At 58.7% G+C, this 24,832-nt stretch overlaps 1 protein-coding gene across 1 annotated transcript; it reads left to right on the top strand.

Moving 5' to 3' along the window:
- The first annotated feature begins 846 nt into the window (after nucleotides 1-846).
- On the top strand, nucleotides 847-24,115 carry PPM1F (protein phosphatase, Mg2+/Mn2+ dependent 1F). Its single transcript, XM_079941886.1, has 8 exons — nucleotides 847-904; nucleotides 5,668-5,910; nucleotides 10,940-11,061; nucleotides 14,357-14,559; nucleotides 15,083-15,271; nucleotides 17,295-17,438; nucleotides 19,386-19,479; nucleotides 20,641-24,115. Exons 2-8 carry the CDS (start codon nucleotides 5,669-5,671, stop codon nucleotides 20,946-20,948), a joined length of 1,302 nt encoding a protein of 433 aa, XP_079798012.1. The 5' UTR covers nucleotides 847-904; nucleotide 5,668; the 3' UTR covers nucleotides 20,949-24,115.
- The last annotated feature ends 717 nt before the right edge of the window (nucleotides 24,116-24,832 follow it).

The raw sequence follows: 24,832 nt of genomic DNA, 5'->3' as shown, positions 1-24,832 counted from the left end.
TAAAAGTTCATTTATCTTTTCTGGCGTTAAAACATTTTCTGGGAATTCCCTAGCGGTCCAGTGGTTAGGACTCTGTGCCTCCACTGCAGGGGGCATGGGTTTGATCCCTGATTGGGGAACTAAGATCTCACAAGCCGCGTGGTGCAGCCAAAAAAATTTTTTTTTTCCCCTGGGCTTCTAAGGTGGCAGAAAAATGACCCCCAAAGATGTCCAGGTCCTTGTCCCTGGAACGGTGCTGTTAGATGACGTGGTGGAGGGGAGTCAGGGCTGCAGGTGGGATTAAGGTTGCTCATCTGATTTTAAAACAGATTATCCTGGGTCATCTGGGTGGCCCAAGGTCATCACAAGGGTCTTTTCGGTCCTGGCTTTGAAGGTGGGAGGGGCCATGAGCCAAGGGGCGGGGCAGTTAGAAGCTGAAAAAGGAGGGAGAACCTTCTCCCCTAGAGCTCCCAGAAAGGAAGGCACCCTGATGACCCTTGAACTAGCCCATTGAGACCTTACTGGCTTCTGATCTTCAGACCTGTAGATATTAAATGTGTGTGTTTGTGGCCATTGGAAGCTAACCGTCCCTAAAAGTGTCGTGGGCCCTGGGCAGTGTGGGCTCGCATCCCTGTTCTGCTGCTAACCGTCTGTTGACTGCGCAAGTTGCCTAATTTCTGGGCACCGCCCCATCTACACAGCCACCACAGGTAGAGACCTGATGCAATGGCCGGGATGCAGGCCGCAGGTGCGCTCGTCCTCCGGGTGGAGTTGCCGGCGCGCGCAGCGGGCCGCCAGGAGGCAGCAGAGGCCGGCCCCTCCCGCCTGGGCCCGACTGCGCCTGCGCGGCGTCCGCGGTGGCCGGACGGGAAGTGGGCGGGGTCGGCTGGGAGCGGCTAGAGGGCGCCGGGCGGCCGAGTGGCAGGTGAGGACCGTGGGCACCCGGGGTGCAGCGGGGCGCGGGCGGGGTGCTGACGCGCCCGGGGAGGCTCCGGCGGCGGCGCCAGGGGTGCAGGGGCGGGTTGGGGAGATGAGGAGGCCGAGATGGGGAGCCGCGAGGGGCTGGGAGCCGAGTGGGGGCTGAAAGCGGGGGCGGCAGCCGGGACCCGGGGAGCCCGGGGCGGGCTTGGGGGCTGCGCGCCCAGGGTGCAGCGGTGGGGGTTGGGCCCGCGGGGGTGTGGCCGAGCCGGGGGGACGAGGGCCGTGAAGCAGGATGGGGTGCTGAGGGTTGACGTGCCCCCAATGCTTGGGCTTCCTCCTTCCCCTCTGCCCGCATGGGAGCATCTGGCCGGGCCCCTGCCCAAACCCCTACCCCAGAAGCCCCCGCACCTTTGCCGGACTGCAGCTCTGCCCCAGCGCCTCCACCCCTGGCCTGCCCCCACCCGGCCCTCCCCCAAGCGTATTTAAGGTGTTTTAGTTAAAGCCAGTGCTTGGGCTACAGCAGCTTTAGCGAGACGCGTATGAGATTGAACCTCCGGTAGGGAGGCCATGGCTCCAGCAGTGCAGCTGTGTGACTTCAGGCAAGCCCCTTAGCCTCTCTGTGCAACAGGGAGATATGGCAGCTGATTGTAGGGATTTTAGTGCAGGGCTTAACATAGTGGGGCCTAGTCAATGGTGATGGACGCCTCCCCGCAGCCTTCCACTCAGCTGGACACATGTCTTCAGTGACACGTCCTGAGTGACACAGCCTAATGACATTCCCTGGCACGAGTTCTGTGGGTGAGCTGTGCTCCCACCATGGGAGATAGAACATGAAGCTCACTGCTGGCTTTTGTGCCATATCCGGCCTATTGTCACAGTTCACTCTTCCTCCTGCAACTGAGCTGGAAATGACAAAGGCGTGGGAAGACCCCACCTGATTCCGGCTTTGCCATTTCCTGCCTGTGTGGCCTCAGGTTGCTGACCTTCCCTGAGTCTGTTTCTTCACTGCAACCTGGCTGAGTCCAACAGCGTGTACTCAGCATAGTTGTGAGAGGTAAACAGGATGCAGGCCACTCTGCAAACCTCCACACGTTCATTCCTAGAATTCCTTTGTGATATGGCCTGAAGCCAGCCCTGTCCTTAGGACCTGTTCGCTGCCCACCACCTTTAGTAGAGTGTCTTAACTTCCTCTTTCAAGGGGCCAGGCCTCAGGCTGCACCTCCCAACCCACACCATCTGCTGCAGGGTGTTGGGAGGAGGCCGACACCTTCCCTCTGCCCACATGTGCCAGCAGCCGTGCACAAAGGGGCCTTGCACGGAGGGCTGTGGTACAGCCGAGAGACCGGGTGTGGGAGTACAGTTTATAATCTTGTGAGAAGTCAAGCCTGTAAAAAGTGACATTTGCACAACAATGTGAACGTGCTTAATGCAGCAAAACTGTACACTTAAAAGGGTAGAATGATAAATTGTATGTTATGTATAGTTTACCATAAGTGTTTTAAAAAGAAAAAAATACATATGTGGGAAAATATCTGGAAGGGTTTCTGCCATACTCTTCCCAGTGTTTGTTTATGAACGAAGGAATAAGGCTCTCTACTTGCAGAAAAATGTTTGCTGAAAAATGTTTGCAGAAAAATGTTTAACTGTGAATACTTTTGTAACAGTGATGCAGTTTCCCTTCCTAAAGATTGCTGTTTCTCTCTTCACTCCTGTTCTGAAATCAAACAGGACTTGACAAGTATCTTGTCCATACTGCCGAGAAAAACACAGTTGTACAAACACACATTGGTTGAGCTTCGAAGTCAAAACGGTTAACCTGGAGGATAATAAATATTTTAAATGGAAAAAAAAGAAAAATGGGCTTTTACAAGTCAGATGCGAGCAGAAGTGCTATAGAGCCGTGAAGACGGCTGTGCCCCAGCCATGGGGATTTCAGCAGAGGCAGGGCCGGAGCTCTCAGGGCTGCACCTGGGCGATGGGCGCAGAAATGAAAGAGGGGCCTGGGAGCGGCCAGCCCCAGGGTCGGCGGCCCATGAGGGGTGGGCGGGGTTCTGTCCAGTTAGCAGCTGGGCTCCGCAGTCCCACCTTGGCCTGACTGGGACCCTGGCTGGGTAACTTGGCCCTTTCGCTGATGCCTCGCCTGAAAGGTGAGGGTAATAACACGGGGTATTGGGGGGGGGTGCAAGAAGAGGTGGCAGCGGAAGTGCGCTCAGAGGGTGGCGGCCCTGCAGTCCCCTGGCGGGTATTAGCTGCAGCACTGTTATTCCTGCTGATGAGCAGTGCAGAGGGGCTTCGTTCCAGGAGCTGGAGGACCTGGCCTCAGGCCACATTTGGCCAGACCGGTGGAGCAGGTGGCAGTGGGGGCTGGCGGCCCAGTGTCCCTCCCACGCCCTCCCTCCAGGTCCTCATTCAGGAGTCTCCCCCCAACCCCCGCCCCAGCTTCTCACCAGCTCCCAGGTCAGGACCCCCACACCAGGCCCAGCCCCGCCGCATCCCCCCATCTCACTGCCTGCCTGCTGGCCTCCATCCTTCTTGACTGGCTCCTCAGTTGGTCCTGGGAGAGCTCAGGGCTATGGTCCTGCCCTTGCCCCTCCTGACCCTCCCAGGGCTGCCTCTGGGCCCCTTTGGGCAGGAATTTCTCCCTCGCGCTGTCATCTCGGCCCCGGGCTCATATCAGCTGGGGTAGGTCACAGATCCAGGAGCTGGTTGAGAAGAAGATGGCAAGGAAGGAAGTTACTCTTGTCCCTTACCCCACTGTCCCGGCTCATTTCCTGGCCCTTTGTTCTGCCAGGCTATGCGAAAACAAGCCTGGTAGGTCCTGGTGATGCCCACCTGTCTAGCAAAGGCGGGGCTGGGCCAGGCCATGAGAGTAGCAGCCCTCACCCCTCAGGTACACAGTCATGCCTGGGCATGGAGCGGTGGGCACAGGGGCACAGAGGAGACCAGGCCTTGGTGCTGCAGAGGGGAGGGGCTCCCAACCCACCGAGAAACAGACTCGGGGGACTGGGGTCCAGGCCCAAGGAACAGCATCCCAAGGCTGGGAGGCAAGAAGGAGGCCCCTGCATCCCCAAAAAAACCCACCACCATCAGCGAGGTTGAAGGTGAAGGGCCTGAATTCGGTGCTTTGCTTTTGGCTGTGGGCCCTCCCATGCGCCCTGGGAGGTCAGTGAGCACCATTTGACCCTAATCACGTATCTAATGAGCGTGCTTTGGGCCACCAGCAATTTCAGGGCCTCGTATTTGTTTGGACTCAGAATTGCAGGGGAGCTGGGGCCAGTGTTGCCTGGGGCAGCTCAGCGTCACTCACATTTCTCTCCTCTATGCAACAGGCCAGAGCATTTCACAGGCAGAAGAGGCAGCTTGGCCTCTTTCCCTGCCCAAGGGTGTCTGAGCTTCCTGGGAAGTTCACGCCACCTTCCTGTTGTTTATCGTTGGCTCAGGCCCGCCTGGCTGCCTCCTCCCTGCCCTTACCACCCCCACGGTGCCCGGCCGGCCCCCCATCTCACAGTCTCGGACCCTTGTGTTTATAACGCAGTGTCTAGCTTGCTCTCACCTGATTGTTCTTTATCTTACGTCCTTCATTTGTTTCCCTGTTTGTTTTTTGCGGCCTGGAGCTGTGTTGTGTCACTCACTTGTGAGCAGACAGGAGGGATGGCCATGACTGGGAGCCTGTCCCCAGAACCTTCCATCACAAGCGCCCCAGTTCCTGTGTTATTCATGTGTGTCTACTTCAAGAAATTAACTTCCAATTCTCGTCACTGACAGATGAGAGAGGTTTTGTGTTTGTTTCTTTCTTTCTTTGGCCGTGCCACGTGGCTTGTGGGATCTTAGTTCCCCGACCAGGGGTCGAACCCAGGCCCCAGCAGTGAAAGCGCCGACTCCTAACCACTGGACCTCCAGGGAATTCCCTGTTTCTTAATTCTTCACCCTTTGCCCTCCAGACCCTCCACTGATGACACATCTTACTTCCGCTTCCCCCTCACCCCCATGCCTGCTTGTCTGCTGTGTCCTGTCTCTGTTCTTCCAGGAGACTTGTGCTGAGTTAGGAGCTCTGATCCTCAGTGGGCAGTGAGCCCCCTGTATCCCCCATCCTCCAGCCCATTTGAAGCCCAGGACGGTCGGTTGGGGTGTTTGTGGACATGGACAAACCTTTTAAGCCTCAGGAGGCCTGGGACTCCTCCTGAGAGGACTTATAAGGCTTGACCATGTCCCAAAGGCCCTGACTCTCCTGGGTTAACCCTCTGCTTCCCTCCTGCCCACACGCCCTCTGTACGATGGCCCTGCCACCGTGCCATCAGGTAGCCCTGCCCCGCTCTGGGCATGACTTCCAGGCTCCCAGGCCCAGTGGCATCACCTCCTCACCTTCCTGCTGCCCAGGTCCGGCGTCAGGTGGAACCCCTGCTCTGGCCGTGTCCACCTGCCTCCATGGCCTGGCCCTGGGTCCCTCTCCTGCCTGCCTCTGGCCACACCAGCCGTCCTCTGCCAGGAACATGCCTTCCTCCTCCTTCAGGACATCCCTCTGCCCCGGGCTCTGTCTCCTGAAGCCACTTCTCTGGGCTCCCCCAGGTCCCCTCTCAGGGTTGTCCCTCCCACGTGGGCCCCGGAACTGTGTGTGAGGCCCGGGGGCCCCGCCTTTCTGCCTGGAGCCCCGAACTTGGTGCAGCACCTGCCCCTCAATGCTTCAAGGGGAAGCAAAGAAAGTGAGGCGCTCAGCACTGTAGGGCGCCGATCGACTGTATTCTTGCCAACCCTCACGTCTCTCCCCAGAATGAAGACCAGTGACCCAGCAGCAGCCCCCCAGGATGCTCTGGGCATGGCCTCGGGAACCCCACAGCAGAACAGCCAGAAGGCAGAGGAGACCCCCAGCTTCCTGGACGAGCTCCTCCGCGACTTCCCAGCCCCGCTGGGCCCAGAGAGCCCTTTGCCATGGAAGGTCCCAGGGACGATGCTGAGCCAGGAGGAGGTGGAAGGCGAGCTGGCTGAGCTGGCCATGGGCTTCCTGAGCAGCAGGTGAGCGGTGTGGGTGCCGGGACAGTGGCCCAGGATGGAAGGGGGAAGGGAGCACAGGGCACGACCCTCACCCTGGCTGCCTTCACCCCCTGCCTTCCGCTCCTGCTGACTACATTCTGCGCAGAACTCCCCTGCCAGCCCCGTGGGTTTCCCAGGGCTGCCACCGCCAAGCGCCACAGACCACGCAGCTTAGAGCAACAGAAGTGCCCCGTCTCATTGTCCTGGGGGCCGGAAGTCAGGGCCGCTCCAGGCCTTCCTCTTAGCTTCTGGTGTCACCTGGTCCTGAATGTGCCCTGACCTGTAGACACATCACCCCAGACTGGCTGTTGTTGTCACCAGGCGTCCTCCTTGTCTGTCTGTGTCTCTCGTCTTCTTGTAAGGACATCAGTCCTGTTGGATTAGGGGCCCTGCTCCTGTGTGACCTCATCTTATACCTGCCAAGACCCTAATCCCAAACAAGGTCACGTCCTGAGCCACTGGATTAGGACTTAAGCGGACCTTTCCGGGGGACACAGTTCAACCCCTGATGGATGCTAGCAGTAGGTCCCATTTCTATCCTGTCTCGCAGTCAGGGAGGCAGAGGCTAAGAGACTGGCCTGAGGCCTGGCAGTCCCCTGGCCACCAAGACCTGAGAGGTGGTGGCACTGTCCCTGTTTCACAGGCCGTGAAGACAAGGTTCAGAGAGGGACACGACCAGCTTGGCAGGTGTCGGGGGAGACGTGCACCACCGGCAGCCACAAGGGAGGCTCATGGGTGAAGGCTGGTGGGTCACTCATCCCCTGTGAACCTCATCCCTCCCCAGGGGCCGCACCCACCAGTGCTAGTCACTGGGTTACCCCTTGTGCTGGGACACGCCCCAGCCTCTGCGGTGGCGTTCCGTGTCCCCAAGTGCTCTTTCTTCGTGGCAGGTCAGCCCCACCCTCTCGCACCCCTGGGGCACCTGCTTGGTGGGACCCGAGGCCCCATAACAGTCAGAGATAGGAACGTAAAGGCTACGGGCCCACTCCAGGGCCGCGTCCATGGAGCTCGGGGGAAATGCCAGTGACCTGTCCCTCGGTGTGGTGTGTGCAGAGGGCGATGCGGGCTGCTTTGTTTTGCTTTGGGAAAATATTTCAGAGGCAGGTGCCGTAAAGCAGATCAGTGGAGCCAAGCGGGCCTGGGGCCTGATGAGGCCACATTGGCGGTCTGGGTGCTGGATGTGGGAGAGACGAGGGGCTGGGAGTGCAGAGGAGGGAGGGCCTGGCACCCACCAGGCACCACAGTGGCACTTGGGGGACAGAAGGAACATTGAGGGGCCCTGAATCCCCAGCAGCCACTGGGCAGGGCTGGTGCCCCTGCCAGGCATGAGGAGGGCGAGAGGACCTTATTGCGGGCAGGGCCTTGGGGGGTGAGTTTAGTTATGGGGGAGGGCGGGTGCCTCAAGTTTCCCCCTCAAGTAGGGGGGAACTCTCAAGGTGGAGCGGGGCCCCTCAAGGCCGAGCAGCGGGCGAGGCTGGGGGAGTGGGGAGAGCGCCAGGCCCTGAGCACAGGGGGTGAATGAGCTCCCGTTAATTAGCAGATGACATAGCAGGCCTGAGACCATCGGTGATCGGCAAGAGGCCAGGGTTCACAGCCCCAGAGCCTGAAGCTGGCAGGGGTGGTGCAGGTGGGCCCCCATGGCCCCTATAGGCCCCCCATGAATCCACCTTGAAGGATTTTTTTTTTCTTTTGGTTCCGCCGCACGGCTTGCGGGATCTTAGCTCCCTGACCAGGAATCGAACCTGGGCCCTTGGCAGTGCAAGCGCAGTCTTAACTAGCCAGGGAATTCCCAACCTTGAAGGAATTTTAAAGTCTCATATTTTCCAGCCATTTTAATGGATTTATTTTTGTCTTTCCCTAGTATTTCTTTACTGTGTAGACACAGATGTCACACATGTCACACGTCTACACACGTCTGGCGGTCGGGGCCCCTACCCTCATGTCCCAGCAGCTCGTGTGCAGGCTCTTGGCTATCCAGGCCCGAGTGTGTTGGTCCGCGGGGTTTTTCAGGTTGTAAATAGAATCCTGTGTGAGACTGTCCAGGAGTCAGATCACGAGGTCGGGACTGCGGTGATTTACCTCCAGTCCTCCCCTTGTGGTCAGCGGTCACCTCTCAGGTCCCTAAGTGGTACGTCCCTGACACTGTGGCCACTGATGTGCGTTTTCATTTCTGCTTCTAGACTGGTGGCTCCTTGGAAACCCCGAGGTGGCCAGATAAGAGCGGTTCTTTTTTCTTGGGTACCTGGTCCTGGTCTCCGAGGCATCGCTGTCATCTTTAGGGGCCTCGGGGCACCAGGCAGGACCCCTGGATGAGACGGGAGGGCGGCCAGGAAGCCAGGCTGGGGACCACATCCAGGCATTGTCCTCTCCCCATGGCCGGAAGCTAGCCTCACTGCCCCCAGCGCTGGGAGCAGAGGTGCACTTCTCCCCGCCCTGAAAAAGGAAAGCCCAGAGGCTGGCAGGAAATCCCCACACAGCAGAGGAACACACTTCTCATGCCTTGGCTGGTTGTTTTTCTTTTTTTTTTTTTAATTAATTAATTTATTTTTATTTTTGACTGTTTTGGGTCTTCGTTGCTGCGCGCGGGCTTTCTCTAGTTCCGGCAAGCAGGGGCTACTCTTTGTTGTGGTGCTGGGGCTTCTCACTGTGGTAGCTTCTCTTGTTGTGGAGCATGGGCTCTAGGCACGTGGGCTTCAGTAGTTGTGGCACGTGGGCTCAGTAGTTGTGGCTCGCAGGCTCTAGAGCACAGGCTCAGTAGTTGTGGCGCACGGGCTTAGTTGCTCTGCGGCATGTGGGATCTTCCCGGGCCAGGGCTCGAACCCGTGTCCCCTGCATTGGCAGGTGGATTCTTAACCACTGTGCCACCAGGGAAGTCCATGGCTGGTTGTTTTCTAAAGGCAGGTCCAGAGGCTGCTCCCCTGAGTCACTATCTCATTTTAAAAAATGACAAATTCATCCCAGTAGATCCCTAAGGCCATCTGTAGACACACACCGGGACGCCCAGAGGGATGTGCCCACCCACCTGGCCCAGACTTCGGGGATAGGTCAGGATGCAGGATGAGTCCTAGAGGCTGCAGGGACAGCTGGGGGATGGAGCCACCCCTTATACTCGGGGAGCCAGGGGGCTCTGTGGCTGGAGCGGGCCCCCGAGGCTGGGGGCTAGGCGGGCAGGCCCTGGAGCCTGTGGAAAGAATTTCCTATAGTGCTTCCCACTGGCCTCGGTCTCTCCACCCCCCGCGGTCTCTCCACCCCCTGACCTCCCGGAGCTGCCTAGTGTCCCTCTTGTCCCGTACTGGAGGCTTCCCATCCCCCTTGTTTGCTTTCCGGCTCCTGCCTGCACTGACCCTCAGCTCTGCTCTGCGCAGCCTGTCTGACCTTGGTAGCAGCCAGCGAGGTCTTGCTTCCCAGACTTGGCCCCAGGTGGCACCCCTGGGGTCACCCCACTTCTCCAGCTGCTCCGGCTGCTCTCTGCCCCACCCCTTTCATCCACCCGGACCACGTGCCCACTGGCCACAGGCCTCTTGACCTCAGTGGAACCTGAGACTCACTGTGGACCCGCCCGGTCCCCTGCCCAATGCCTGCTCTGTCCCCTCCCATCCACTGCCAGGCCCACCCTCCAAGATGAGGCCAGGAAGTCTAAAAAAGCCCAATTGCAAGACGGGAATAAAGACGCAGACCTACTAGAGAATGGACTTGAGGACACGGGGAGAGGGAAGGGTAAGCTGGGACAAAGTGAGAGACTGGCATGGACGTATATACACACCAAATGTAAAATAGATAGCTAGTGGGAAGCAGCCGCATAGCACAGGGAGATCAGCTCGGTGCTTTGTGACCACCTAGAGGGGTGGGATAGGGAGGGTGGGAGGGAGGGAGACGCAAGAGGGAAGAGATGGGGATATATGTATATGTATAGCTGATTCACTTTGTTATAAAGCAGAAGCTGACACACCATTGTAAAGCAATTATACTCCAATAAAGATGTTAAAAAAATTGCAGTGTATGCAAAGTGCAATAAAGCAAAGCACAATAATCAAAGTGCAAAAAAAATTATATAAAATTTTAAAATAAAATAAAAATTAAAAAGCCCAATTGGATTATATCATGTCTCTCTTCAAGCCACACCAAGGTCATGCTGCCTCCCCAGGTTCCCCTTCACCAGCTGTCCCAACAGCCTGCCTTGCCCAGGGACGCCCTGGGCTGCACACAGCCTGATCTTCCAGACACTGCCCATGGGTCCCACGCTCCCTGGATTCCTTTCCTGGGGCGTACGTGACAAAGCACCACGGGCTGGGCAGCTTAAACAACAGAACCGTATTGTCTCAGGATTCTGGAGGCTGGAGGTCCCAGAGCAGGATGTCGGCTGGGCTGGTCCCTCTGGCGGTTGCTGGCAGTCCTCGGCTATAGGCTCAGCTCACCAGTCTTCACCTTCACAGAGCATCTCCCTGTGGGTCTCTGTCTGAATTTCCCCTTTCGATAAGGACACCAACATTACTGCATTAGGGGCCCAGCCTACTCCAGTGGGACCTCATTTTAACTCATTGTATCTGCAGCGACCCCATTTCCAAGTAAGGTCACATTCTGAAGCACTGGGGGTTAGAACTGTAACATACACATTTTGGGAGACACAGTTCAACTTATAGGACTTCCCCAACCCCCAAGGGTCCCCAGCTGGTATTGGGTACCAGGAGCTGGTATAAGGCTGGACGTCAGGCAGTTTGGCCTGGCCACTGTGACCAGCAGAGAGGCAGCTCGCACGTCTGTGACTCCCCCTCCCCACCAGCCCCAGTGAGGGCCCCATAAATGGTACTGCGTGGATGGCCGTCCAGCACGAGGACCAGAGGCCGACCTGCCTGTCGTGGGTGCACGTGGAGTGTGAGCGGTCACCGCTACCTCTGGAAGGGCCTCCGGCAGCAGAAAGAGGCTGGGGGTCTCTGCCTGGAGTGTGGGGCAGGCTCTGGGGTGCTGGCTCCTGCTGAGGAGCCAGCCCCTCACTCCGGGTTTGTGCCCCCAGGAGCGCTCCGCCACCACTTGCTGCCTGCCTGGCCCACGAGGCAGTTTCCCAGCTGCTGCAGACGGACCTTTCTGAGTTCAGGAAGTTGCCGGAGCAGGAGGAAGAGGAGGCCCCTGTGACCCGTGAGTCTCCCTCTTGGGGCCCTGGGCTTATTGGGCAACACTCTCCAGCCAGATGGGGGCCAGGCTGCAGGGGAGTGTCAGGGCTCACCTGGCCCCCCTTTCCTTTCCCGTTTTTCTGGTGGACAGAGGGGTTGTGGGCAGCGCCGGGCTCGTGTGCTTACAACAGGGTGTCAGAGACCACTCACAGGGAGAGACCTCCCCAGCATGGAGCCAGCGGGGTGAGCGCCGCAGCCCGGGAGACAAACAGCCCTGTCCCGGGTCACGCAGGAGGAGCCCGAGGTGCCAATGGGCCTCACCCACACGCTCTTCCACTTCAGCGGGTGACAAGTGGGTGTTGATGCGAGAGCTGGTCCCGGGGTCCAGTGGTAGAAAACCCAGAGCTCGGGCCGTGTCTCAGCTGATCCAGGTTGGGACCCTTGTCAGGTGGAGACTTGAGGGTCCCTGAGAGCCTGGGGAGGCGCCACAGAGGCCTGTGTCCTGTTCCGGGGACAGCAGTCAGCGGCCAAAGGAGCCCAGGATGGGAATGAGCCTTGGATCAGGCAGGGCCCTTGTTTTGCAGGCCTTTCTGTCCCTTTCTTAGTAGTTCCTTCCAACTGTATTCCACCCAAAAGTCGGTTCACGTTGGACCAGAACTGCAGAGAGCGAGAGCCTGTGGGCCAGGCCCTGGCAGAGTGTTGGGTGAGCCCCGCCTGAGCAGGGTCTCAGTTCCTCCACACCTGCTGGAGAAGGTGCGGGGCTGTGGGCCAGTTGGGATGCAGAGAAGCAGGGTGGGTCCTGGGGTCCAGCCCTGGGGTGGGCAGGGGGTGGGGGGCATTTGGAGCCTCAGCAGATTTCCCCTCCTTTGCCATTTCCTATTGGACAGTGTTGCTTTATTATTGTTTGTTTTTTAATTGAGACATAATTGACTTGTAACTGTAACTTAAGTGCACAATGTGTCGATTCGATCCTTTTATGCATCGCAGATGGTTACCTGACACCTCCACCACTCACATAATTACTATCCAGCTATGTCCCTTTAAACTCGGCATTAATGCCACATGGAGGGCAGAGCCAGGAGGGGGGGGTCACACGTGGCCTCGTCCCCCACCCTGTTCTCTGGCTCCCCGCCCGGCTGCGTTCCAGCCCAGCCCAGCCCAGCTCCGAATTCCTGCCCTGAGGCTGTGCGGGTGACAGACCGCCTTTGTCCTGTGCAGAGCCTGCTGCCCGCGCGGCCCACAAAGGGGCGCCCCGCCAACTCCGCCCACCTCCAGCGGGAAGTCAGCGCCACCTGCTGGCGGGAAGGAACTGCGCAGCTGCCACCCTAGAGCCAGGCCTGGGGGCCCTGCGGGCTGGGGAAGGGGAAGGACATCTCGGCCGGCCCTGCCCTCCAAGCAGGCCTGGGCCCGCCGCCCTTAACAGCTCACCCCTGTCATGGGAGTAGAACACAGTCAAATCAGTCTATCGAAGCCATTCTTGCAAAACTGGCATTACTCGAGTGTTATAATAATCACTGCCCTGGGACTTCCCTGGTGGTCCAGTGGTAAAGAATCTGCCTTCCAATGTAGGGGACGCAGGTTCGATCCCTGGTCGGGGAACTAAGATCCCACATGCCGCGGGGCAACTAAGCCCGTGCGCCACAACTACTGAGTTCATGCGCCTCAGTGAGAGAGCCCGCGTGCCACAAACTACAGAACCCACACGCCCTGGAGCCCATGCACCACAACTAGAGAGAAAACCTACACGCCACAACTAGAGAGAAGCCTGTGCACCACAACAGAAGATCCTGCATGCCGCAACTAAGACCCAACACAGATAAAAATTAATTAATTTTTTTAAAAAAGAATCAACTCCTGAGGGCGGAGGTGTGACTGAGACCTCTGTGTGGCCGGGCAGGTGGAGCCTCCAGCCGCCCCGCCCTGCCCCAGCAAGCAGTTCCCTTGAGCGGCCTCGGCCTCGGGAGTCTGTGGGCCGAGGTCCTCCTTCCTGCCCTCAAGGGGAGGGGATTAGGCCCCATTCTCCCCCCCCCAAGGGAGAAGTAGCAAAGCATTTAAGGACGAATTTTAAAACCAGCTCCTGGTTGTAGTGGAATATGGGAAAAGCACAAAAAAGTGTCTTTAAGGAAAAGCCTCAGCCGCGGACCCAGCCCTGCGGATGCCCACTGCTGACCTTATGGGGTTTATGCCTTTCTCGCCTCTTATCTTCTAGGCCCAAGTGGGTCAAAGGCTTTTCACGTTCCCATGATCAAACCATATGTGTAATTTCCTCTCTTTCTTTTTTTTTCACATTTTTTCTTAATATCATTTTTTTTTAATGTCGTGACATGAGCATCTCATATGCTTGCAAAGTCTATTTCTGTTTCACCCTTTAACTTTTTAAAATTAAACTCAGGTAACCATAGCCTCGCGTGCGGTTGTGAGAAATAACAGTGAGGGACCCCCTGCATCTTTATCCTGTTTCCCTCAATGGTAACATCTCGAAAACTAGTGAAATATCACGACTAGGATCGTGACGTAATCTCATCCCACAAGGATGTCGTGTTACCTTTATGGCTACCGTAATACCCCCTCCCCACCCTAACCCCTGACAGCCACCCATCTCTATAATCTTGTCGTTTCAAGTATGCGTATAAATGGAGTCACATGGGATTGGCTTTTTTCACTGAGTGTGGTTCCCTGAGATTTGCCCAGGTCTCTGTGTGTCAGTAGCTCTTTCCTTCCTTCCTGTGAGCACTGTTCGGGGTGCGATGTTTGGGAGTTTATCGTTCACCTGTTAAAGGGTGTCTGGGCTGATTCCAGCTTTTAGCTGTTGCAGATAACACTTCTGGGACCACCGGGCGCATGTCTCATGTGAACTAGGCTCCATTTCTCTGGGATTTGAGCCCCAGGGTGCAATTGCTGGGCCGAATGGCAGTTACGTGTTTAGTTGTGAAAAATAGCAGCTTAATTCGTCACCGGGAGAACAGACCATAATTTACTCTGTTGTTGGATGTATATTATTTCTAATTAATGCACAATTATAAATGATTCTGTACTTGTTCTTAAATTATCTTTGCATATCCAGCTCTTTCCTTGGGGTGGGCTCCCATGAGGGGCGTGGCCTCGCCATGTTGAGGTGGGGAGGTGCTCCTTGTGTGTGTTGCCAAACCAGACACTTCTCATGCTGATGACACAGGCTGTTTGCGCGGTTTCTTAGGCTGCTGTGCTCAGGAGGCCCTGGGCGGCGACGGGCTACAGGGGCCACGGGAAGGGGGTGGAGTGGGGAGCCCCCGAGGGCCTGCGGTGGCACTTCCCTAACAGCCCCCTTTCCTACGCCTCAGTGCTGGATGCTGCGGGCCTGGCGCGGAGCCTCTTTGACCGGCTCTGGGAAGTGTGCAGCCAGTGGCAGAAGCAGGTGCCCGTGGCTGCCCGGGTCCCGCAGCGGCAGTGGCTGGTCTCCGTGCACGCCATCCGCAACGCCCGCCGCAGGATGGAGGACCGGCACGTGTGCCTCCCTGCCTTCAACCTGCTCTTTGGCCTATCGGTGAGTGCTCTGCCTGGGCGGGGAGGGCCGGGCGGGAAGTGGGAGGTTGCAAGGGCGGGGGAGGACCCTGGGTACCAAGCAGGGCTGCCGGCTGGAGCCGAGACAGGAGGGATGGCCACGGCTTCCGTCAGGAGGCCAGGTCCCAGCGCTCCTGGGCCTGGGCAGCCCCCAGCCCCTGGCTTTCCCGGCTGAGGGGCTAAGGAACGGGAGGCCCCAGCACCACATGCACCTGGACCCCTGCTTGCTGAGCCTGCTCTCCCCACCCACTGGGAGCCACCTGGCGCCTCTCCCCTCATCCCATGCTCCCCCCAGCTGGGCCCAGAGCAGAAGTTGAGGCTCCCGAGGGTCATCCTCTCCCAGACCCCCCAACATAGCCTGTCTAGTGGTGGAAACCGTGCTGTCCCGCCACACCCTGTCCCAGAAGTGCCCATCTCCACCCTCAGACCAGAGTCTCTGGCTAGGTTGCGGCCTCAGTCAGGCCCAGGGCTGGCAGGACTGTGACCCCCACCACGCTCCCCACCAGGACTCTGTGGACCGTGCCTACTTTGCCGTGTTCGATGGCCACGGAGGGGTGGACGCTGCGAGGTACGCATCTGTGCACGTGCACGCTGTCGCTGCCCACCGACCAGAGCTGCCCACTGACCCCGCGGGGGCCCTGCGAGCAGCCTTCCGCTGCACCGATGAGATGTTCCTTTGGAAAGCCAGGCGAGAGGTGAGAACCATGGTGGGGCCAGAGGGGCCAGGCCTCACAAAGGGAAGGAAGCCGAAGTGGCTGGTGCTGGCAGAAGGCCCTTGCTCAACCCTGCTGGCAGTCGTGTCCTTTCACTTGTGCCTGGAAGGGGGCTTGAATAGAAGCAGTGTGAGGCTGCCCCCACTCCAGCAGAGGGTGTGAGGGCCTCACGGGGAAGGGCAGCTTGTCTTAAAATGCACCGAGGATTTCCTCCTAATCAGGTACAGTGGGATGACAAATGCAGAGGCATCTGCCTGTGGTTCCCAAGAGACGCCACCCCATGCAGGGCCACATGGGGAGCACCAGCGTCAGCCAGGAGACCGAGAGAGAGGAAAGCGTGGCCCCAAGGCTTCAAGGTGACCTCCGTAGGCAGGCACGTCACAAGCTGAGGACCAGATAGTTTGAATAAGCCTGACAGGCTCTGGGCTACGGGGTGGTCCCCAGCCATCCAGGCCAGGGAGATGTTGGCCTGGCAAGGGACCCTGGCTGAGGACATGGGCTCAGACCACCTGGCTTGTGCAGAAAAGGCACAGTCCCTGGGGAGACATTTGCTTTCTTTAGGAATTAGCCCTGGGAGGGGTACTTTCTTCAGGATTCAGAAGGCCCTTGATTTGTCTAAACATCGTAAAGTACAGAAAACAAAACACAGCACTGATATAGGCAGACCTCAGATCTTGCAGGTTTGGTTCCAGACCACCTCTGTAACATGCATATTGGGATAAAACGAGTCACATGAATGTTTTGGTTTCCCAGTGCAGATAAAAGCTATGTTTACACTGTACCCTCATCTATAATCGTGCAGCAGAATTACGTCTAAAACAACACAGGTACCATAAAAAACACCTTATTGCTAAAAAAATGTTAGCCATCATCTGAGCCTTCGAGTTGTGATCTTTTTGCAGTAGGAACATCAAAGATGACTGATCACAGATCACCATGACAGAGAATAATAATAATGAAAAAGTTTGAAATATTGCAGGAGTTACCAAAATGTGGCACAGAGACAGGAAGTGAGCAAATGCTGTTGGAAAAATGGTGACAATAAACTTGCTCGAGGCAGGGTTGCCACAAACCTTCAATTTGTGAAAAATGCACCATCGGCGAAGGGCAATAACGGGAAGCAGCAACACGTGGTCCACCTGAGGCTCCCCACCCCCCAAACACCTCCCCCCGGGGAAGTCTCCCTAGGCTGCTGGTGTCGGCAGTTACCACTATGAGGCGTTTGTTTCTGAAAGAAGAAAGGACGCATCCGGTCCCTCTGTGACCTTACTGCCCACTGAACCTCACCTTGGAACCTCGGGGGTCCTCCTAGCAGGGTGGATACTAAGATCGTGTCCCTTTCTGAGATCGAGAAACAGGCCCAGAGAGCTCAGGCCTGGCCCCGTCAACAAGGCTGAGGAGGAGACGTGGTGGGGGCAGGAGGCATTGTCATCAGATGCTCTGAGCACAGACCTCACCAGAATCAACAAGGCTGGATTTGAATCTAAACAGAAAACCTTCCAGGTCTAAGACTGTGAGGTGGGAGCCCCGCCAGCCGGGAGCTCAGGGCTGCTGCTCTAGTCAAGAAAGGAGTCTCTTAAGCAGAGCTGTTTAGTTTAGGCTCTGTTATTAAAAACACCTTTGCCGATACGTAATTAACATGTAAGAGACTCCACTTGTCCAAAGAGTACCATCTGGTAGGTTTTGGCATGTCTATGCCCGTGTGCCCCTCACCATGGTAACAGAGGTATTCATCACCCCCAAAGTTTCTTCTATCTTTGGTCATCCCCGCCCCTGCCCCCCAGCTCCCCAGACACCCACCTGTCTGCTTTCTGACACCGTGAAATGGCAGAGTCTGCTCTGCTGACTTGATGTAAATGCCCCTTTCCTGCTGCCTGGTCCCTGCGTGCATCGGTCTGTTCCTGTTTCCCGCTGAGCACTGTTCCGGGATTGGTGTCTGGCCAGCGTGGGGCATGTGCCTGTGGCGGCCTCGCCGTCCTCACCCACGTGCACCCTCTCCCTGCAGCGGCTGCAGAGCGGCACTACAGGGGTGTGCGCGCTCATCGCCGGGAACACCCTGCACGTGGCTTGGCTCGGGGACTCCCAGGTGGTCCTGGTGCAGCAGGGGCAGGTGGTGAAGCTGATGGAGCCACACAGACCTGAGCGGCAGGTAAGGGGCCCCCAGGCAGGCAGGTGGTCAGGGGCCTAGGACGTAAAGGGGCCCTGGACCATCTTCCCAGGAAACTCCTGGTGCTCCTCCAGGGGAGGGCTCCCTGCCTGACTCAAGTGGCTGGGGGTCCCAGGACGTAAAGCTTGGGGCTTTAGCTGCCAGGAATCCCGCGCGAGCCCTTCCTGTCACAGCAACATGGAGCCCAGAGCTGCGGGGGAGAGCTGGCCCCTCTGCCCAGCAGGCGGCGCAGTAAGGAGTTAATGGGCAGGGTCCTCTCCTGCACACAGGTGGGGAGTGGTCAGCCACCTGGGCTGTGGGGGAGGAGGGCTTCAGGGAGGAGGTGACGCCGAGTCGGAGATGGAAGGGACCAGACTTGGGGCTGAAAGCTGCAGGGCATGGACAAGCTGTTGGGAGATGCAGAAATGAGCGGGAAGGAGGCAGAGCCGGATCCCAAGGCAGGTGTGGGCCCGGCAGGCCAGGCCTGGGGTCCAGGAGAGAGCAAGTTAAGCCAGGACCGGCCGCTGAGGCACTCAACGGCTGCTGCTCCTGGGGCAGGAGCCACTTTGGAAGGAATCTGGTGGCTTCTGGAATGATCGGACCAGCGGAGGGCAAGCTGAGGCCTGGGTCACAAAGATGCCACTGTAGTCGCCAGCCAGCTGTGGGGAGGACCTGCCTGTCAAGTCAGGAGGAAGAAGAGGGAGGCCAGGCTTTGGGATGGGGAGCCAGAGAGGCCTCGGGCCTCTGAGAGGGTGGTGATGCCTTTGGTCTGAGGGCCGGGGAACTCGGGGTGGGATGTTCCCTGGGAGTGCGGGGGCTGTTGGGACACCCCGTGAAGACTGGAGGGGCTGGGGATATGGGCCCGGGGGCCACGCATGGAGCTGCAGGGTCTGCAGTGGGGAGGGTGTGGCAGGAGATTGAGCGAGTCCCATCAGAGATGGGGGGAAGCAGGAGAGCGCAGCCCTGTGGCAGCGAGCATAGGAGGAACGGCCACCTGCCTGGGCCCACCTGCCAGGTGAGCCACTCAGCCCCTCAGCCCTGGGCGAGTGGGCAGGAGGTGGGGCCGGTGAGAGGAAGCAGTGGGCAGGGAGCCTTGGTGAGCCAAGCTGCTGGGAACCCACCCACCGGCCACCAGCTCTGGGCTTGCCCTTGGGGAGGCTGTTTCGGGCAGGTGGGAAGGATGAGGTGAGAGGGCAGCCGAGGCGGTGGGTGTCCCAGGAGACAAGAGGTGAAGATAGGGGTGCCCCGAGCCCCAGGATGCCCCAGCCTTGTACCAGGTGAGGTAACAGAGGTGGGAGCCACAGGGGAGGGCACGAGGCAATGGGGTTTTGCTCCAGCACAGACGCTGTGTTACCGCCCTTCAGGCAGCAGGCTCACACCTGGGAAACCTCTCCTTCAGGGGAGTTTATAGGACCGAAACGGTTTTTAGGACTCATGGCTAGACCAGGCCTCTGTACTGTCCTCTTAACGCCTGGAGCACCGTCGTCCTTTGTGGAGCCGGACAGCGCCTGGATGGGGGTAGGGGTGGGGTGAAAAGGACAAGAATGCAGGGGCACAGGGCTCGTCCAGGGCCTGGCTCAGGTTTCATCTAGCTCTGCAGAGTGGCCGCAGGTACACATGCTTGGGCCATTGAGGGAGGCACAGCATCCCCACCTGGACCCCGGGGCTCTGGCTCTTTCTGCTGCCGTGAGCATTTCCTGGACCCCAAAAGGCTGCTCGGGGACTGGCCGTCCGTCTTCATTGGCACCATCACCTGCTTAGCCATTCCTGCATCTTTGGGATGATTTAGGTTGTTCATCATTTCTCACTGCCTCACTAAGGCTTCCCTTGGGCGTTGATCAGAGCCGCGGCTCCCAGTGCTGCCTTGGAACCAGCTGGTCTCCCCTTGGGCAGCGCGGGCACGCCATCGGCACACGTGGCCTACCCGGCCCACCCTGGCTGTCTCCGCAGGACGAGAAGGACCGCATCGAGGCACTGGGTGGCTTCGTGTCCCACATGGACTGCTGGAGGGTCAACGGGACCCTGGCCGTCTCCAGAGCCATCGGTAAGGAGGTGAGGGGTTTGGGAGGGGGCCCCAGGGCCTGGGAATGTGCTCACCGGGTGGTCTGGGAATGCAGCCTCACCTGCTCATCAGTCAGATTGCAAAAGGGCTCTGGTGAATCCAGAGCACGGGTGTAGCCACCTCGGAAACTTGCATCCTGCACAGATAATTGCAGCTTGTTACGTTCATTAAAACAGTTTCTCAGAAAGATCTAGGAGGAAACCCTTGGCAGTTACTGTATGTGCTAAAGGTAATTTTTAATAGACAGTCTATAAATGAGGCTCACCCTCCCCTACCCACCTTTCACGCTGATGATTCTTTTTTCTACCTTAAAAAAAAAGTGAGAAAAACGGCACCCCTCCCCCACCCTATCTCCTGTGGCTGCCAGGCCTTGGTCTGGGGCTCAGACCTCCCTCCAGGGCTGAGAAATCGTTCCCTTCCTGCTCCCGCACCACACCCTGAGACGTGGCCCTGGCCCCTCCAAGCCTCCTGAAACGTTCTGTGCTTCTTGACACACACGGTGCCTTCCTTACAGCTGGACCCCAGGAGGTGGCCCACATGGAGGCCAGGAGGGGTCAGGCTCCTTCCAAGGGGACCGGGACTGGAGAGGGGACCACTGGGCAGCTCCGTGTCAGGGAGCAACATGTCTGGCTCGTGCCCTGGGGAGAAGTGAATGTCAGGGCCACAGCGGGGGAGGAGGACCAACGGGAAGCCCTCAGGGGAGGCCTGAGCAGGAGAGAAGCCCAGGGCAGGATCCGGCGGAGGCTGTGCCCTGTTCTCTCCTGCGTTAGGGGGATGGGAGAGGGTGCATGGGAGGCAGAGCCAGCATCCCGACTCGGCCTAGGTGCCCGTTGGGTGCGCAGGGAGCCGCAGGGGCTGGAGAGGGCCAGGGCCACACCCGGACAGCATCCTCGGCCTGTGTCCCCTCTGAAGTGAGACAGCTCTTGTAGGCAGCTGCCCTTGGCCCTGCTGGGTTCTGACTCTGCCCGCAGGGACACAGGGCAAGTCTGTCGCATCGCCCTGCTCTGTTCCTTTGGAGCACTTGGCACCCTGCGAAGCTACCTTTTCACCCTGTGTTGGAGGCGGGGTGGCTACAGGCAGGCCGGGGCCTGGGGAGGGGACAGCTGCAGGGGCATGGCCCTCACGATTCTCTCCCACGCCCAGGGGACGTCTTCCAGAAGCCCTACGTGTCTGGGGAGGCGGACACGGCCTCGCGGGCGCTGACGGGCTCCGAGGACTACCTGCTGCTGGCCTGCGATGGCTTCTTCGACGTGGTCCCCCACCAGGAGGTGGCCGGCCTCGTGCGGAGCCACCTGGTTGGGCAGCAGGGCAGTGGGCTGCGCGTGGCTGAGGAGCTGGTGGCTGCCGCCCGGGAGCGGGGCTCCCACGACAACATCACGGTCATGGTGGTCTTCCTCCGGGAACCCCGAGACCTGCTGGAGCCAGAGACCGATGCTGTGCCGAGAAGCTAGGAGGTCCGGGCCCCCCGTCCCCGTGATCCTCCCCCGCGGATGCCTTAGGACACGGCAGGAGGTGGGCAGGTGACGCCACTCACGGCCTCTGGCCCTGCTTGCGTCACCCCATCCTGGTGGCTGCCAGGGGCATCGCCTGCTCACAGCAGACGGGGTGACAGTGGGATGGCAGGATGTCCAAAGGAAGTCCAGGAAGGAGACCTCACGGAGGAGAAGGGGCCCAGGAAGTGGACAGGCTCTGGGCCCCATCGGGCAGGGGTGGGACCAGAGGCTAAGGCGGCAGCCACAGCCAAACCAAAGACACTGGGCATGCTTGCAGGGTAGCAGGATTCTGTGTGTGGGACCTTCGGGCAGAACCAGGAGCCACAGACATTTTCCAGTGCCTGGGTGTCCAGCAAAGTTTTCCCATCCACCCCTCACTGCCCGTCACTGGGAGGACTTGTATGGACCAATGTTCCTGTCTGGTCCTGGTGCCCAGCAGGTCCTGGCCGAGCCAAGTGGCTTCCCAAGTGGGGAGGGTGGCCTCATGGGGAAGGGGGAGGCGCCAGGGGTCTGATCTGCGGTGCCCACTAGTGACCTCCCTGGTTCCCGCTCACCCCTCGTGCACCAGGGAGGGAACACTCAGACAAAGACACGTGTGTCTTGTTTGTGGGTTTTTTTTTTTTTCCAGGGAAAAGTCTAATTCAGAAGCAGTATTTCAGGTTTTGTCCTTGTTCTGTCAGTGCCAATAGGACCCGTTGTGTCATATAACTTAAGCAGAGCTCAGCACTTATTTTATTCCTTAGAAAACTTAAGAATTGCTTTTTTTTTTTGAGAAACTTCTTTTGCAGTATTACTGGATTTTTTCCCCCTAGATCAGGATTGAAACACACTTTTCCAGGTGGTGTAAATAAGCCATTCAAGTGCCTTAAACAGCTCTAGGCAAGGCTGGAACTGCCGGGCCTGTGACGGGTTCTGATAGCACGTTTCAGTTTTTTCAAAAGCAGGATTTGTTTTGTCAGAATGGTATAATTCTGGCCAGAATTCTTCCCGGAAGAGTTCTTTCTGCCTTTGTGATGCGCCGATGAGAACGTGGGCTGGGCCTTGGGGCTCCAGAGTCGGGGTGACTGTGGCCCTGCCTCTCACATCTCTGACTGGACCCCAGGCTGAGGGACTGAGCTCCGCCAGTGGGCAGGTCCTTGCTGCTGTTTGGAATGTTCCAGAGGTCTTGTGTGTTGGTAGTTGAATTGGTTTCAACAGGAAACACACCAAAGGGGCTCTGCAAGGCCGAGGCAGCCTGAGGGTCTCTGGCTGTGTTTGGAGGCAAGGGGGATGCCACGGGGAGTCTGTCCTGCTCTGCCTGTGGGTGGCGGCCTCTGCTGCCTTGCTTTGGCCGCAGCCCACCTGCCTGCTGGCTCCCATTGAGTGGGTGTAGGGTTGGAAGCGCAGGGCCGGGCAGGGGCTCCAGGCAGAGGTCAGGGCCCAGGGAGAGGGGTACTTGGTGGGAGGACCTGGGCTCCCTGTGGTGGGCAGGCTGCCACAGGCAGAGGCTAGCAGGTCTGGGAAGGGCAGTGGGTGGCTTAGCTGAGGCTTTAGAGGATGTCACTGAGGGGGCTTGGTGCCGGGTCCCTGAGGCTGCAGGGTCCCATGGAGGCGGTCAGAGTCCACCTGCAGTAGGAGGGCCCAGGAAAGGCTATGCAGGGCGCACCGTGATCCCGGCTGCACTGAGGGAGCCTCTGCCCCCCTCACCCAGGGAAGGGAGGGCAGTGAGAGCCCCTCCTAAGGCCAGTCCCCAGGAAGCAGCGGGACGCCACCTGCAGGCTCAGCGTCGTCCCCTCCTTCCCAGCAGGGATGCAGCGGCTGAGACCACGAGCTCAGGGGCTCCTGGTAGAAAGCAACTTTAGCATGGTCACAATTCAGAGAGCAGCTTTGGTGGCCCAGTGAGCAGGTGTTGCTCTGTCTAACCTGAATGCCCCACCTTCTGGGAGCCAGAGGCCCCCTCGTTGGCCCCTCCCAGGACAGGGATCAGCCAGCCCTCAGGTTGGGGTGGGGGCCCGAGGGAGCCCTGCCTCGTGCAACACCTGGGCACTGAGCCATCCTCCCCTCTGGACTGGGCACTTTCAGCCTCTGCGAGTCCTGGCCCACTTCCTCTTCAGGTCACAGTCCCAAGAGGGCCACTAGCCAGGGACACTGATCTGGAAACCTCCGTCGCCTCCTCAAGCCTCAGCTTTGTCACTCGGTCATTATCTTTGTGCGTCCCTGGGCCTCAGTGTCCCCTCTGTACTGAGTCTGTTGCACTGAGTCTGTGCAGCCGCCACTGGAATTCTGGAGGTGCTGGGCAAACTGGGGCGTCTTGGGGCGATGCTGCCAGGGCTAAGGGCCCCTCCCCCCACCAGCAGGGAGGGGTGATTAAGTATTATTAGTATCTATTCTTAACAGTAAGTGGGCTGGGGAAGAATTAAGCTACTGATGCCAGCGCCTTCCTTATATGGAAAACAAAAGCCAGAGCTATTGAGCCCTGCTTTCACAGGTGGGGCGGCTCCCAGGCAGCAGGGGTGGGGGAGGCCCAGGAGAGGGGCCAGCGCCAGTGCTGAAATCCCAGGGGGAAACACGGCCTCCCTGACCCAGCCCACCCTCAGCATCCAGGACTAGGAACTGGTGTGTTTCAAGGGGGAAGAGCAACCGGGGGCAGGCCTCACAGGAGAAGCACAGGCTGTCTGTCTGGGGTCCTGGGTCACCTTCTAGTGACCCCTGTCCTCCTTGGGCCATCATGCGTCCCCACCATTGCCCCTTCCCCTGCAGCTAGAGTTCCACCGTGGACTCAGGTGTCCTGGCCACGTCTGCAGTATTCAGAGGGTGGGGGTATAGCTGCGCTGCTCCTGGGCCTGGCCCCGACCCGAGCCAAATGGAGACCAAGTGGGCCTTTGCAGAATGAGCTCTTGGGTTTGATTCTGGCGGCAGCCCCAAGCGGGCAGCCCCGGAGGCCTGCACTCTTCCCCAAGGCTCCACAGCTTTGCTAAATGCACCTGCAGCCTTGCCGAGGGTTTATCCATGCACATCTTGGTGTGCTTCCTGGAAGTGGTGTTCTGTGCGAGTAGGTCTTGTTCCCAGACAGGGTGGCTGTTTCCCCATCCAAGGGACAAGTCCCAGGGGCCTCTGTGCTCGTGTCAATAAACCACAAGCTCTGAACCCCACCCCCGAGTCCCGAGTCTTGCCTTCTTCTCTGACCTCCTCGCTCCTGGTCCCTGGCGACCAGGGTGTGTTTGGAAGCTGCTGGGGGGTCATCTACCAATCTTGCAAAGTGAGCAGGTGATTCGGGAGAGTGCTGCTGGCCTGCAGCCCCTCTAGCCCACCAGCCAGCCTGGTTCCCGTCCCTGGGAGCCTGCCAGCACTAGCAGCAGGAAAGCTGTTCACTGCGAGCCTCTTCCAGGGGTGACAAGAGGGGTGTCAGGGGACTTCCCTGGTGGTCCAGTGGTTAAGAATCCGCCTTCCAACGCAGGGGACGTGGGTTCAATCCCTGGTTGGGAAAATAAGACCCCACGTGCCGTGGGGCAACTAAGCCTACGCACTGTAGAGCCCGCGTACCACAACTAGAGAGAAGCCCGCGTGCTGCAACTAAGACCTGACGCAGCCAAAAATAAATACTTCTTTTTAGAAAAGTGGCGGGGGTGGGGGGTCTGGCCCCTGCGGAGCCTGCAGGAGTCCTCAGTGGCCCAGGGACTCTGAGGATGGAGACCCTCCCCCATCACACTCAGACAGGAGGTCCCATGTGCTCTGGCCGAACTCAGATCTCAAGGGAACGTGGGAAACATCAAAAATGCCTGCACGCGGGGACTGCTGACCCACGGTGCCGAAATGCTGCCTGAACTCCCCAAGACAGGGGCAGGAGGAGGTGCTGGTGCTTT

The sequence above is a fragment of the Stenella coeruleoalba genome (genome assembly GCF_951394435.1).
Source record: "Stenella coeruleoalba genome assembly, chromosome: 14".
NCBI lineage: Eukaryota > Metazoa > Chordata > Mammalia > Artiodactyla > Delphinidae > Stenella > Stenella coeruleoalba.
Note: the sequence above shows the minus strand (reverse complement) of the source record. Positions and strands in the feature narration are given on the sequence as shown.

What these genes read in the sequence shown, in the direction of transcription:
- PPM1F (XM_079941886.1), top strand. Translation starts at nt 5,669, where the DNA reads ATGAAGACCAGTGACCCAGCAGCAGCCCCCCAGGATGCTCTGGGCATG. An exon ending in ACCTGCTCTTTGGCCTATCG is followed by an intron (nt 14,560 to 15,082) that starts GTGAGTGCTCTG and finishes GCTCCCCACCAG; the next exon opens with GACTCTGTGGACCGTGCCTA. An exon ending in TTTGGAAAGCCAGGCGAGAG is followed by an intron (nt 15,272 to 17,294) that starts GTGAGAACCATG and finishes CTCTCCCTGCAG; the next exon opens with CGGCTGCAGAGCGGCACTAC.